At 50.8% G+C, this 14,104-nt stretch overlaps 5 protein-coding genes across 5 annotated transcripts; 1 reads left to right on the top strand and 4 right to left on the bottom strand.

Annotated features, from left to right (window-relative positions):
• Positions 1-83: 83 nt before the first annotated feature.
• Positions 84-962, top strand: T310_3543 (ATP binding protein; the record flags this gene model as incomplete). The annotated part of the gene is made up of 1 exon (XM_013473622.1): positions 84-962. The coding sequence occupies one exon, from the start codon at positions 84-86 to the stop codon at positions 960-962; it is 879 nt and encodes a 292-aa protein (XP_013329076.1).
• Positions 963-1,640: 678 nt separating this feature from the next.
• On the bottom strand, positions 1,641-2,325 carry T310_3542 (uncharacterized protein; the record flags this gene model as incomplete). Its single annotated transcript, XM_013473621.1, has 2 exons — positions 1,641-2,251; positions 2,310-2,325. 2 exons carry the CDS (start codon positions 2,323-2,325, stop codon positions 1,641-1,643), a joined length of 627 nt encoding a protein of 208 aa, XP_013329075.1.
• Positions 2,326-3,050: 725 nt separating this feature from the next.
• Positions 3,051-5,838, bottom strand: T310_3541 (Ferric-chelate reductase; the record flags this gene model as incomplete). Its single annotated transcript, XM_013473620.1, has 6 exons — positions 3,051-3,858; positions 3,928-4,251; positions 4,325-4,468; positions 4,616-4,800; positions 4,908-5,069; positions 5,407-5,838. 6 exons carry the CDS (start codon positions 5,836-5,838, stop codon positions 3,051-3,053), a joined length of 2,055 nt encoding a protein of 684 aa, XP_013329074.1.
• Positions 5,839-6,606: 768 nt separating this feature from the next.
• Positions 6,607-9,659, bottom strand: T310_3540 (uncharacterized protein; the record flags this gene model as incomplete). The annotated part of the gene is made up of 3 exons (XM_013473619.1): positions 6,607-6,688; positions 6,744-9,011; positions 9,166-9,659. 3 exons carry the CDS (start codon positions 9,657-9,659, stop codon positions 6,607-6,609), a joined length of 2,844 nt encoding a protein of 947 aa, XP_013329073.1.
• A 1,881-nt stretch (positions 9,660-11,540) lies between these two features.
• Positions 11,541-13,223, bottom strand: T310_3539 (Transposase; the record flags this gene model as incomplete). The annotated part of the gene is made up of 1 exon (XM_013473618.1): positions 11,541-13,223. One exon carries the CDS (start codon positions 13,221-13,223, stop codon positions 11,541-11,543), a length of 1,683 nt encoding a protein of 560 aa, XP_013329072.1.
• Between the last annotated feature and the right edge of the window lie 881 nt (positions 13,224-14,104).

The raw sequence follows: 14,104 nt of genomic DNA, 5'->3' as shown, positions 1-14,104 counted from the left end.
AGCTCGCGGTACATCTCTGCGCCGTGTCGATTGACCCCACACCCCACCTCTCTCTATTGCGCTCCCTTCGGAACTAAATAATCATGTCGAAATTTGGGGTCCTGGTGATGGGGCCTGCGGGCGCAGGCAAGACGACGTTCTGTAACGCCTTGATCCAGCATCTCCAGAACACGCGGAGGAGCTGCTTCTATGTGAATCTGGATCCGGCGGCGGAGACGTTCAGCTATGAGCCTGACCTGGACATCCGCGAGCTGGTGACTCTGGAAGATGTCATGGAAGAGCTGGGTCTGGGCCCCAATGGGGGTCTTATCTACTGCTTTGAGTTCCTGATGCAAAACCTCGACTTTCTCACGCAGGCCCTGGAGCCGCTGAGCGAGGAGTATCTGATTATTTTTGACATGCCCGGTCAGATCGAGCTGTACACGCACATCCCGCTGCTGCCGTCGCTGGTGACGTTCCTGAGTCGCCAGGGCCCTCTGAACATCTCCCTGTGCGCGGCGTATCTCCTGGAGAGCACGTTTACCATCGACAAGGCGAAATTCTTCGCCGGCACGTTGAGCGCCATGTCCGCTATGATCATGCTCGAGATGCCGCACATCAATATTTTGAGCAAGATGGATCAGATCAAAGACACGATTGGGAAACGGCAGTTGAAGCGATACACCAACGTAGACGTGCAGCTCCTACAGGACGATGCGGGATTGGATGAAGAAAAGGCACGGGATCCGTCGTCCAAAGACTCCGTGATGAGCGGAGAATCATTCAAGCGGCTGAACAGAGCAGTTGCCCGACTGATCGATGATTTTAGTATGGTATCCTTTCTGCAGCTTGACGTACAGGACGAGGACAGTGTCGGAGCCATCCTCAGCTACATTGACGACGCCATCCAGTTCCACGACGCGCAAGAACCGCGGGAGCCGAACGACGAGAAAGAGGTGAATTGGGAGGATTCTGATATTTGAGGAAGAAAGTCGGCAAACAGATCAACTATTGCTCCATATGCCGCCGATCTTACTGCTAAATCCGTCCATTTCAATATGCTACTGTGGCATATTTATACATGCCGTCTGATGTCCTGAAAGGGTCCGGTCACCCACGAGCCAGCGATTCCTCACAGAAGGACAGCAATACTCCGCGAGAACAGTTGCGTTGAAGATACGAGCAGGACGGAAAAGTGTTCAGATTCGGAATCAGATTCGGGCGAAACTGGCGTGAGACCAGGCCGAAATCAAAACTCTTCCTGAGAAATGAGATTTGGGGAGAATAACAAACAAGGCCCGGAATGCCACCAAACAAAATCAATGCCTGTCAGAATAACAGAAAAGGGAGAGCAAAAGAGAAAAAAATAGCAGGTTGGTTGCGCTAGCCACCTTCATAGCATACCATACCATACCATACGGGAACTGCGACCAACAATCAATCGTGAATGAACCATGAACAAACAATATTCAAACATGGATGGTCAGATCAATCAATCAAGAAAGCAAGCAACAAAAAATTTCCAAGCACCAATTTCTCCAAAAGAGCATTCAGCGTGTCCAGCCGTTTCTCATAAATAAACCATAAACCATAAGAACCATAAACCGAATGAATCCCTTGATAAATAAATAAACCGTCACTTCATTTACTTTTTTTTTCTTTCACAAACCTCTTCCTCCGCGCTGGTATCTAGAATAATAATACCTCCCGTAACCACCACCACCACCACCACCACTACCGCCTCGATACGATGACCACGATGACGACGACGACCACGACGACGATGATGACTCCGCCGCCGCCGCCACAAAATCCTCAACAAACCCCTGCGCGACGCCCAAAAGCCAAGTAACATCCCTACTGGCCTTTTCCAACCCGACATTGTAGACATACAGCCCCGCCCCAATCACGCAGGACCAAAACACGAGGCGGAAGACGAGTGCGATCCAGAACATGACGACGCGGCGCGCATAGTCGAGGATGCGCAGCGAGATGTACAAGATGGCGAGGAGCAGGAGGACGGAGACGAGATCCGGCGTGGACGAGGCCAGCAGGGCGGAGAGCGGCTCGATGATGTAGGGGTCGAGGTATTCGTGACGGAGGTCGGAGAGCAAAGAAGAATATGAATATGATGATGATGATGATGATGATGATGATGTTATTGTTGAGGTTGCGGAGGCGATGAGATTCTGGAGAGAAGAGAAGAAGAAGGAATGCTCGCGGAGTAAAGGGAGGATGGTATCTAAAAGAAAAAAAATATCAGTAACGAGATCTGCTAATCATGTATATATGTATGTATGTTATTTGGAAGAAGAAATCGCGTTACGCACCTTGCAAGTACTCCATTGTTGGTAGTGGACCTGTTTCCTTTTTTTTACAGTACAAAAGATTCCTCTTCAGCAGTATGTATATAAACCGAAACTATCGTCAACAAATCGACACTTTCCTTCCACCTCCCTTATGTAGAGGCGTAGGTAGGTAGGTAGGTAGGTAGATCCTAGTGCCTGTCGGAGAGAAACGTGGTAATATAGGCAGGCTAAGCTCGGCAGGACTGTACGCTCACGCAGCACCCGACGAGAAGTAGGACTCAGAGGAGGGTTATCTGCGACACGGCAAAGAGCGTGCGCAACGGAAGGAGCTGCAGAGAAAGAACGACAACCTGATACGGTGTGTTCTCTAGGTAGGTCGACTTCTCCGATCCGAAGGTAGGGTGGAGATCAGCAAGCAGCTCAAAGCCGACGCTGGAAATCAAGACATCCTAACAAGCAAAGAAAATCCAAATCGTTGTCGCTGGCTAAAATAGTGGTCCAGCAGTTTCGAAAAGTAATAAGTTCGTGCGAGGGCATCGTTTGTGGAGGCGTATGTACTGTTTATACAGTGTCGTCCAGGAGGAGGTTAGGTAATAAGGCGGTGATGGTCGCGCGGGGATAGCGTCGGGGGCGCAAAACAGACAAACATAACAAGTCCACGTGGGAACTTGCTGCGCAACAGTTACTTTCTAAGTAAATTTATCCCAACTGCTAACCCGTATATGTACAGTACATAGTAACGTCTATTTCCTGATTTTCTATTTACCAACCAAACGCCTCCTCGAAATATTCCACTCTATATCCCTCCTTCAACATTCGATGCACAGCCAGCCGAGCATCGTCTGCCATTGCCCCCGGTCCACATACGAGGACTGCAGTCCTTACGCCATTATTAGGACCAGGCAGTCCAGTTGCCCTGACATGATCTGAGATCAGACCTTTAATATCTGGTCTTCCGAAAGCAATATCAAGACAAGGATCATCATCCGAGTAATCGACATTTCGTACGAGACTGGTATGTTCCGTTGGCGACGAGGGCGGTCCGTTCTTGGTTACGCTTCCCTGTAGAGGTAGCCTTTTGTTGCCTCTTGACGTAGCATAGAGTCTTACGTGGAAATCTTGTCGTTGAGTGGTGGACTGGAACCCATAGCGTCCGATTTCTTCGATAAACTCTCGTTGACGGGCAGTCCATATCAGTGTCACGTCTCGAGTCCTTGTATTTCGGGACCCAGGCTTGGTTGCGGGAGATGAGGTTGTTGCTCCAGAGTCGTCACTAAAATCACCGCAGGAGTTTCTACAGCGGCGAAAGTGATCTTCAATATAAGGCAGGACCCCTGCGATGCCGCTACCTCCGGCGATAAGAATGACTGTCTCATAATTGTAGAGAGGAGAGACTTGGCCGTAAGGACCCTCAAGAAGGAACGTTGAATCGACAGTGAGTCCCGGAGCGCGAAGACACTCATTCCGCAGCCGTCTCGTCCATCCGTCAAATGGTCTAATCCAGAAGATCAGTTTGCGGTCGGTAGTCGGCCTTGTTCCGGATGGCAATGGTAGAGCATCATTTGAATCACTTGAAATGTCAGCGACGAGAGAACTTGACAGCTAGGCTAAAAAAAGGATTAAACTTGCGGATACCAACCTGTCGCTGCCAGCAACAGTCCAACTCCCCAAGGTGAAGGGATGATTCTCATAACCCTTCCATCTCAGCGGCTGGTAAACGTAATAATGCTGGCCCGGTTTCGGCTCCAGTTTGTCTCCCGGAATTGTGACTTCCAGCCACAATATGTCGGATAACCTATTATATGAGAGCCGGCCTCTTGTGAGGCAGAGTCTTTTGCGGTTTATGTAGATGTGGATGTTGCAGTAGACAAGGCGCACAATCCTGGCAAGTCGATCAAGTGACCAGACCACGACAACCGGCCAGAGATAGATGTCATATCTACCGCTGAAGATAGCTGTATGACTGATCGACCATTTAGCCCTGCCCCAAAATAGGAAATACGGGAGGCGACGTCTGGCAATTTAGAAAGACTTACATAAATAGTCCGACGATGACAACCACTGAAAATGTTATATGGATGAGCAGAAACAACTCGTAGAAATTTCTGCGCAGATATATGGAAGAGAAAAGTAAGAGGAGGCTCATACACACAGTTGCCTGAGACCAGATGAGCGTGGTCCTGCATCCTAGTTTATGCAGACGGGTCAAGAGTGACATACAGCAATTCCCATATACCACCACGGGTTCGGCAAATAGAGAGCATATGTGTTTTCTTCGAATCTCGTCAGCACCCATTTAACCAGATCCTTGAACTAACTGAGCTTACTTCTCATAACCAGAACCGTATACCCTATAGAGTGAACGATAGCCTGGATAGTCGCAACTCTTGCGATTGCTCTGTGGAACAGATTGAAAGTTGAAAACTTCCACCCTGTAGCCCAGAGGAAGGGATTGTTGCGCCCGCCGAACAGCCACAGCAGACAAAGATTTGCGTATGCCAGCATGCCAGTCCTATCAGATAGATATCGCCAAAATTGCTCCGATGTGTCACGCCAACTAGGTAGACCACGTCAGATACAGCGTCTTTCCAGACAAGCAACAAGCGCTCATCCACATACTAAAGATTTCCTTCGAAGGTATCGTAACTCAAAGCCATGAATGCAAAGCTGAGCAGGTAGAACGATATTATCGGTATTGCCTCCATTCGCGTCGGGATTGAACAGTAATAATAGAGCCTCTGATGATAGGACCCAATCGCCGCAGGAATGATGAGGTTCGTTCTAATCCAGTGATATATTCTTTCAAGAGACTCGAGGACATTCTCTGGAATGTACGAAAAGTATTTCGATGGCTCGTGAAAGTATCCTTTTTCGCCGCTCCGGTGCAAATGAAACAGGTTGGTGAGGAAACGGTTCATAGTTCCGACGAGCAGTACGCCGCCCCAGAAGTAATAGGAAGCCGCCCTGGAAAAAGACACAGTCAGTCAGCATTTCCCTCTCTTGACGCTCAAGAGACACATACCCGTATGTACGATGCATGCGTGAGGTCAGAGACCAAGCCGCCTGTTCAACCGTCAGCCCGCTCTATTCTGCTCGAAAGTGAGGTCTTCTGACTGACGTTCGTTCTAAACGAAGCTTCATAGTAAGCCCTCGATATCAGAACCGGTGTATCCAGCTCTACGGCTTTCGGAACCTCAGCGTAGTCGACCACCCTCAGACTTCGGATATAGTCCTCGGTCAGTGCGGGAGCAATGTCCGCGTAAGGCGTCCGAGACAGCTCTCCCTGGCATGGTTTATTGATGTGTCTTAGACCCGGGTGGATCTCACTGGGAGCGCAGAACACTTTCACAGATGCGTAAATCGACCATGTTCGCAATGGGTTCAGGCACGAGTCGACGAGGAACGGCTGGGAATGAGACCCCGTGAAGGAGAGGTGGGTGTACGCCTCAAAAATGGCCTCGACACACCGTTCCTCATCGGAAACCTCGTCTGCTCTTGTGAAGGAAACACCGAGTGTCAACACCAGAGGGAAGAGGGCTAACAGGCGCATCTTTCTCAGACCTTGGAGAGCCGCGGGAGTTCAGAGAAGACTCTCCCGGTCCATCTGGCTAAGTATTGGAGCGACATCGGGAAATTAGGAAACAACGGGGACCAAATGAGACTCATGTGGCCGTGGCAGGCCCACAAAAACACCGGATTTCCGTGGTTGACGATAATCCATGCCCGGTGTCATTGCAACGGGCTGGGTGATTGGCAGTTGCGACCTTGGGAAATGTGGGCTGCGATTAGTTCGGGCACTAGCGCCATCAGATAACTCTATCTGTCATCTGATAAAAACCTGCACATTCCGAACCGAAAGCGACTATTAATAGGCTGCAACATGCCAGACAGAAAAGGACATCGCTCTGGGAGTCTCTGATTGGTAGCATTATTAGCAATAATTTCGAGCTCTTCCAGCTCGAGGTGTAATGCACCTAGTATATATACAGGCCCATATATCGGCAATGACTTCATCCACCCGCCCAAACTCCAATAATATATGTACAATCACATGAGATAGGATACCAACAACTTTCGAGAGTGAGAATCAAGACAACAGTTTCACCAAGATGATCAGGCCGCATTGGCGGAGTATGCAACTCGAATGAACAGGGCAGTGTTCTATGGAACCCTCCGTATCGTGACAACATCCAACGAAAGTGGTATATCCAATAGCAAAACGCCAAGTCGACGACAAACAGGAATCATTCCCAAGAGTAAAAAGTCGAAGGCGGTCATGAAATATAAAACAGAATAGTATTACATGGAAAGTCAAAGTTCAGCCCATGACGGCCTTGAGTTTCTCCCGCTCAGCCATGATTTCGGCTTCTAAGCGGCGGGTCTGACGGAGAGCCTCATCCCTAACAATGAAAGTTAGCATCGAACTTGAAAGTGGGTAGTGGTTTGGAATCATACCTGTCTGACTGGAGCTCTTCCACTTCAACTTGGGCCTTGTTCATTCGTCCCACTACCTCTTCCATCTCAAATTCAGCATCGCGGAGGGCCTTTTCAAGTTCCTTGACCCTCATTTCAAGCTTTTCCGTCTGGATCGCCTGGTGCAGGGGAACTCCTAGACCACTGGTGGTCAAGTCGAGACGCGGAGATCGGTTACCCGAGAAGGGAGATGTGGGAAGTCTAGGCGAGAGCGAAACAGGGGTTTTGATTCCATTTCTCGCACGCATGAGCTGTGCGTTGTGGCTCTCCTTGATGGCCCGAATTTCTTCCTCATGCTTCGCGATCTCTTCTTCAGAATGGTGCTGTGCGACCATCAAAGCGTCCTCCAGATTCTTGAGCTTGTCCTGCAGCTCATTGATCCGGGAAGCGGACAGCTTCTGATCTCGTTCACCCTTGGCAATCGTCTCCGCCAAACGTTGGCGCAACGCGTTGTTTGCCTCCAGCTGCTGTCGCACCTGCTCGGCAAGGGCTTCCATTCGACCCTCCTCCAGGGCGCTAGGTGCATTAGCTTCAGCGTACTCCATGTCAGCTTGCAGCTGCTTGTATGCAGCTTCCAAAGATGAGGAAGTTGCTTGCACATTTGCCAGCCCTTCCTGCGTAGCAGCAAGGTGCTCGGGGATATCAGTATCATGCTCCTGCAGTAACGCCCGCAGCGAGCTGGTTTCCTGCGCCGCACGGTCCAGATCCATCTTGAGACCAGCTAGTCCCTTCTCACATTGCCATTTCTGCATGAGAGCTTCGTCTGCGCGTCGCCTCAGACTATTGATTTCTTCCCGTAGGTTTCGGACTTCGCGCTCGTATCCTAGCTTGCGCGGGGCGCTGTTCATTTGTTTAGCCTGCTCGAGCTCAAGTTCCAGGATCTTGATGCGTTTCTCATTTTCTCGGGCCTGATAGGCCTGGCGCTCGAGCAGACTTTTCAGAGCCTTGTGTAGCGCATCACGCTGGGCTTCTACATCCTTCACTCGCTCTGCTAGCGACTCGCGGGATTCACGATCCTTGCCGGAGACGGAGTTCGATCTCGAGAGACCGCCCCCTGACCTCGGCATCCGAGCTAGCGAATTCGACCTTGAGAGTCCAATCATCGAACCTCGTTTATTATTCGAAGGGACTCCCTCTTCCTCTGCTATCGCCGCGAATCGACCCTTTTGTGCCGCGTCTCTGAAAAGATCTCGTTCATTTCGAAGTTGCTCCAGTTCGACCCTCATTGCAGTCAGTAAGTCCTCAAAGTTATCTTTCAATTGTCTCTCCTCGGTGAGTTTTCGCCGCGTGTCCTCGAGGGCGGTTTCGAGCTCTTTCGTTCGGGAAGCCAGGTTGGACGCATCGTCTCTCTCCCGGCGAAACTGCGCATCGTTAGCGGGTAGAAGGGTGAAGCGGATGGGGCGGTATATACTCACCTGTTGGAGCTGGCTTTCCAGCAGTTGCACATGAGACTCACAGGCCGTTCTCCGCGACCTCTCTTCCTGCCACCTCTGGCTCCACTCGACTTTTAACTGGGCTCGCTCCTGTTCTGCCGCCCTTTTGATTCGCTCGATATCTTCGGTCCTTACGCTTTCGGTTTTGATCGAAACTGTCCCCGAGTCTGAGAAATAGTCACTGGTTCGACGGTTCGCATCCGAGTTTGCTTCCAACTGCAGTCTCTCCACCAGGTCCTCCAGCTCCATTTCACGCTTGATTGACGCCGCTAGCTCGGTACTGACCTCCCGGAGTTCATTTTCCAGCTGCGAAAGCTTGGAAGGGAGGTCAGGATCGGCGCTAGGGACGGCGCCCAGGGAGCCCATTCGCGCGGGGTGTGGGAATCCATTGATGTGGGAGGCATCACCGGCGGCCGGAGTGGATTTCGGGGCATAGGGCGAGGTCTGAGCAGGTTGTTGGGGTAAGGGAGATGGTAACGGGGAGCGGCCGGTATCGCTGATTTCGGTACTGGTGGATTCCGCCCCGGGAGACGAAACGGTCTTCCAACCGAAGAAGGAGGTGATTTTGCTCCCAGGCGTCTTTGGGGGTTTGTCGGCAGAGCTGGACGACATACTTCGTTGATTGGCGTCGATACGGAGAGGCGGCGGTTTGCTCACAGGAGGCTGCAGGGCCATAGCCTCAGACCTCCTGGGGTCGTCGAGAGGCGGCGGAGACTTCAGCACCGGGATGACGGGTTCACTGGCGAGACGGGAATGAACGGGCGTTCCATTCGAGATGTATGCGTCGTTTTCTCCCCTCTCCAGATGCCGGGCCGGACTGGGAGGAGTCAATGGGGGAGGGGAATGAATGGAGACTGGCCACGAGGATATCTAGATCATTCACGGCAAGTGATCAGCATTCACTTCCAAGAGAGTGACTTGCTCCGACAGCCACGGGGTTACTCCGGAGTAGTAGTGACGCAGCAGCATACCGGTCAAGATCTCTTGGGACGAACGGAAGAGACTCGTCGAGAGTCTCGAGATATTTCGGGGAAGGAGGCTGGCCGGCCTGGGGATTGGAGCCGGCAGCTGGAGACGGCGCAGAGACTTGGGAGTGTCCAGGAAGCACTACGGGCGAAGCATCATCAGGAAGAGGTTTCCTTCGCACGGCGGCCGGGCCAGCTGAAGGGGGCGACGCGGCTAGGGATCTCAAGGGCGGAGGAAGGCTGGAGGTCGAGTGCTGACGGCGGAGAAAGGAGGAGGAGAAGCCGCCAGGAGCAGCAGCGATTGGCGGTGCATTGGCGCCCTCCATGAGGCCTGTCGAGCGACCTACAGCAAGGTGGTAACTGTAACAAGAATAGTGACCGAATCGATCGTCACGCTCATGTTCTCGAGCACGGGCAAGGCCACACGCGGCCAAAGGAGCGATAAAGACAAAAAAAGGAGACGCACCGGACGGGCACAATCGCGATGGTCCAGACGCCATCTCGTTGGAGGGAAGGCCGGTGGGGAACGGCGGCACACAGGCGGCAGAGCACCGTCCGGCGCAACGAACGACGCAGCAGGGATGCAGTTAGTGTTTGGCTGGACCAGGATGCAGAAGATCAGCAGCGTCGACGGACCAGCGAATGCTACTCTGGACATGCAGACTACGACGGAGTGCTCCGTACAGAGTAATTCTCAGAGAATCGAGCATCCCAGCGTGCTCTGAACGAGGCCCGGGAGGTTGGGGCACAATGCCACATTGCCAATAGTGGCCTCTGCAGCATCAGCCACCTTGCTGTGCAGGGATAGCCGGTAGACGTAACGAGCTAGAGCGCAGGATAATAATGGATATGGCTGGACTGAGTCTGGAATCCCTCTTCCAGCACGAGCCCGGATGGCGCACCGACCATTGGCCTAAAGCAGGCGGAGGGGCAAGATCTCTGGCAGGGCATTTGCCGAGTGGGCGGGCACCGTTTTTGGCCTCAGGAGTCAGGGGTTTAAACGAAGGAGCGTCCAAGTTTAGCCCGGCCTTGGCAGGAACTGCGGTTGCCGAGACCCCTGGCGCCGCTTGAGCTAATGGGCTAAGGGCTTCGGGGCGGCCTCGAGTCTCGAGTCGACGATGATGCTCGAGTGGCTGCCCCCATGGGGCCACATCCTCGCCTCCTGCTTGCTTGCAGCTTGCGACTGACTCGGTGAGGACAAGGGTTGACACTCAGAGCCTTCAGGCTTCAACGGATGATGACCAGCGGCTGATATGGTTATTAGCATGATTATTCCCCCAGCCTGACAAAGGCTGTTTCTGCAAACAATTTCACTGAATGGAACAGCCAGACTATACGAACCACGAACGACAAAAGATGGTGAGGCTTAGGGTTATCAAAGAACGTATGGAGTACGAAGTTCGGTCCAGAGACGTCTAACGTCTAACAAAGAGCTCTCCGGCAATGACATCTCCGTCTTACGCGTCGAATTCGATCAAAGAGCCGGGTAGCCGCTTTCGCTAACGGCAAAGAAACCGTGTCTTGGATCTGGCGGCTGGGGCGGTCAAACACTGTGAACTTCCAAGGATCGAGCAGGAAGATCGGTGTAGCCTGATGTTTCATATCAGTCTCTCACGTTTTGTCTTGTCTTGTCTCGAGTTGAAACCTCAGCGGCCATCGATAGATCATGCCTCCGTTGTCATGTTGACTACCTGGATGGTTGTGTCTTGCAGATGGATTTTCTGCAGTAATAACGATCAACCGACGTCTGTCCAACGGTCCAACCTATGACATTATTCGCGCGCTGACTGACGGTGGAGCGTGCAGACTAGCTCAAAGTCAATAATGACCCGCAGACGGAGGGGAAAAGGTTGAGGCGCAAAGGATGATGATCAACTACCTAGGTAGTCAATGGTCACTGATCTTCTGCTGCGGAACCCTCGTTGGCTTGTTGGTTAACTTGGTTCGTGCTCGCCATCCAGAGTTCGACGGTGCGGCGGGAACCCAAGACCGCGCCGTACCTAACTTGGTAGATCGCTGCGCCAGTCGATCGTACAGTACGAGGTGGTCCGTACTCTGTAGATTATTCCGTACAGAGTACGGAGTACAGTGGTGTCAATGGACAGGCTGCCTTCGAAATGGGATAATCTCCGGAGTAAGGTTCTGTCAAAGTGACAAGCAGCCAGTTTTCAGTGTCACGGGCCTTGCTGGTCTGGTAAGCTATCTAGTAGCCAATCAAAGAGTGACAGCAACTTGTCTACACTGTCGATTGAATGCACTTGATAACGTAATTCCCAACCGAACCGGACACCCGACCGAACCGGACACCAACATCGAATTCTGACCGCGGTCGAAAACTTGAAGCTATACACAACAACCAAAACACGTGTATTCATTGAGTTCTATATATTTAGACGTGTAGGACAACCAGTTCTAATATGTCCCTGAATATGGCAATTAGAACATGTTGGTGGAGCACGTCTTGGCGCGTTGGAAGGTAGAGATGCAGAACCCATAGCTATCTCCTGTATCTCATCTCCTTGCTCGTTTCTCTGGTGTATGAGATCTCTCGCTTCCTGTACAGAAAGGCCTTGATTAGGAGACATCTGGCGCCTTGATCGCCCTCGTTTCTGCTTCTCTTTCTCGTTTGCCATACGGAGATCGTGGTTTTCCTGTGCTAGAATAGCAGCGTTGTATAGAGCTATCTCACAACCCTTTATTATCTGCTGTAGCGCCCGTTTTGAAGGTGTTGAAGGACTTTGAGAACCCTTTTTGAGTAGCTTCTTGACTGAGGAAGCCTGCTTATGTAGTTGACGGATTGTATGAGGTGTAGCTAGCGTTGAGGAGCTTGTAGAGTGCCCGCTACGGCTTCCTGGGGGGGTAGGAGTAGATAGCTTAATATTAAGCTTATCAAGCACCCTCTGTGGATCAAAAGGATAGATACCAGCTGCAGCGAAGCCGTTTTGAATGTTCTGAGCCTTAAAGACTTCCTGGCGAGCTATAGGATAGGCCTTTAGAAAGTCAAGCTTGTCAATATGGTTGAATCCAAGGCGCATCTTTGACTCCACAAGACCTCCATACGCCCGCTTTAAGGGACCAAAACAACCAACATCAAGAGGCTGTAGGAGATGAGAAGAATGAGGAGGCATGCAGATAGCTATAATATTGTTGTCGCTGCATGCTTTATCAAAGGCAGGTGTGAGATGGCTTCCATGGCCATCTAAAACAAGCAATCGATATCGACCAACTGTACGGCTGCTGGTTGAAGGAATAAAGACTTTTTGAAGCCACCGGAGGCCTATCTCATCTGTTGTCCAACCATTCTGACTGATTTCAATCCTCCAATCACTTGGTAGAAGGCCTTCGTCAAACCATCCTTCAATATGGACCTTTCCTTTGAAGATAATGCATGAAGGAAGACTCCAACCACTTGAATTGATACACTCGATTGTTGTCACCCATTCCCGATTGCCTGGTTGAATAAGATGAGGTTTTCCAGGCATATTGGACCTAGATACTACCTTAGTAGTAGCTATTACGCCCATTGCAAAGCCCGTTTCGTCAAAGTTGAAGATATCCTCATCTAGGATACCATATTGTAATCGAACCTTCTGTAGTTGCTCAAACCACTGTTGTATAACCTTAGGATCCTCACATTTCGCTCGCTCGTAATTATATTTTCGTGCAAATTGACTTCTGATCTCGTCACGGCGTTTGATAAGGGCTGATACCCAGTTCTTGCCTATAGGTGTGTATCCAGTTGGATTATCGGTTCGAAGAATAATATTAGCCATCTCCTGTACATGGGAAGGCCTAGGAGGTACTCCACGTGAATCCCTAGATAGTATCCATTGTATCAAAGCATCTTCCTGAGTTTGAGATAGCCTGTGGCCATTGGCACGTTGTTCGATTCGAAAATGGTGGCCAGTCAGTCGGTCATGAAGTGTAGATTTAGGCACATTAAAAACCTCCGCTGCACGACGAACACTTGGGATTTCGTTGTTTTTTAAAGCAGAAATCGCGAGTTGGATCCTCCCCTCTTGTTCCACCAAGTCTCGAGACGATAGACGCGATTTTGGTGGCATGGTGGTTGTTTGAATAGCTTCAGTATCCTAAACGCGTGGACTTTGGATGGGGTGTCCGGCTCGGTCGGGTGTCCGGTTCGGTTGGGAATTACGTTACGTTAACTGCTGCTTTGGCAGATAACCATTCAAGAGCATCGAACGCAATCTAAGCCCTACTCTGTATAAAGATCAGAATTACACCGGGAGCCCTTGAAAAATATAAACAAATTAAAAACAGTGAGATCCAATTGCCGTGGTACCCGTCTCTTGCGCTCATCGGGAAGTGTATATCAATATCGATGCTATGCTATATAATCGGTAGCGTACATACGTACACGCTACGTATGACAAGAACCACGGAAACAAGTAATATCGCTCCGAGACCTTGTCTCAGATTATCCAGTCAATGTCAGTTTCTAACAATCAACTGTAGTACGAGTCAGAAAGAGAGGAAGAAGAAACGTGGTGGGCTAAACCCTCGGAAACCTTCATATCCTTCCAAAAAAGGAAACAGCAACAACAACAACACAGGTGACGAAAGGGGGAAAAAAAACTTCTGATACGGGGTGCCGTCCCTCCCGCAGCACCCCCGCGGATTTGTTAGGTAACTGGGATTTTTATGTTTTTGGAACCCAGAGGGATCGAACGCGGGGTGTTTTTTTTTCTTGACAGTCTGTTTACCAGTCCTGCTGCAGGTGCAGACCTAACCGCTCCACCATTACCCCCCGCGTTCGTTGACAGGTAGGGAGAAAAAGGCATTATATGGGCCATTTGTCTACGGGGTGATTTGCTGGTGGTAGGCAGGATGAGTCAGGTGCGTGTTGAATGGCCAGTGCAAACGTGATAGACGATGCAAAGAGGCAAATGGCTAGAAGGTGTTTGTTTCTCTAATATGGTTGTCT

The sequence above is a fragment of the Rasamsonia emersonii genome (assembly GCF_000968595.1).
Source record: "Rasamsonia emersonii CBS 393.64 chromosome Unknown ctg1118621760072, whole genome shotgun sequence".
NCBI lineage: Eukaryota > Fungi > Ascomycota > Eurotiomycetes > Eurotiales > Trichocomaceae > Rasamsonia > Rasamsonia emersonii.
Note: the sequence above shows the minus strand (reverse complement) of the source record. Positions and strands in the feature narration are given on the sequence as shown.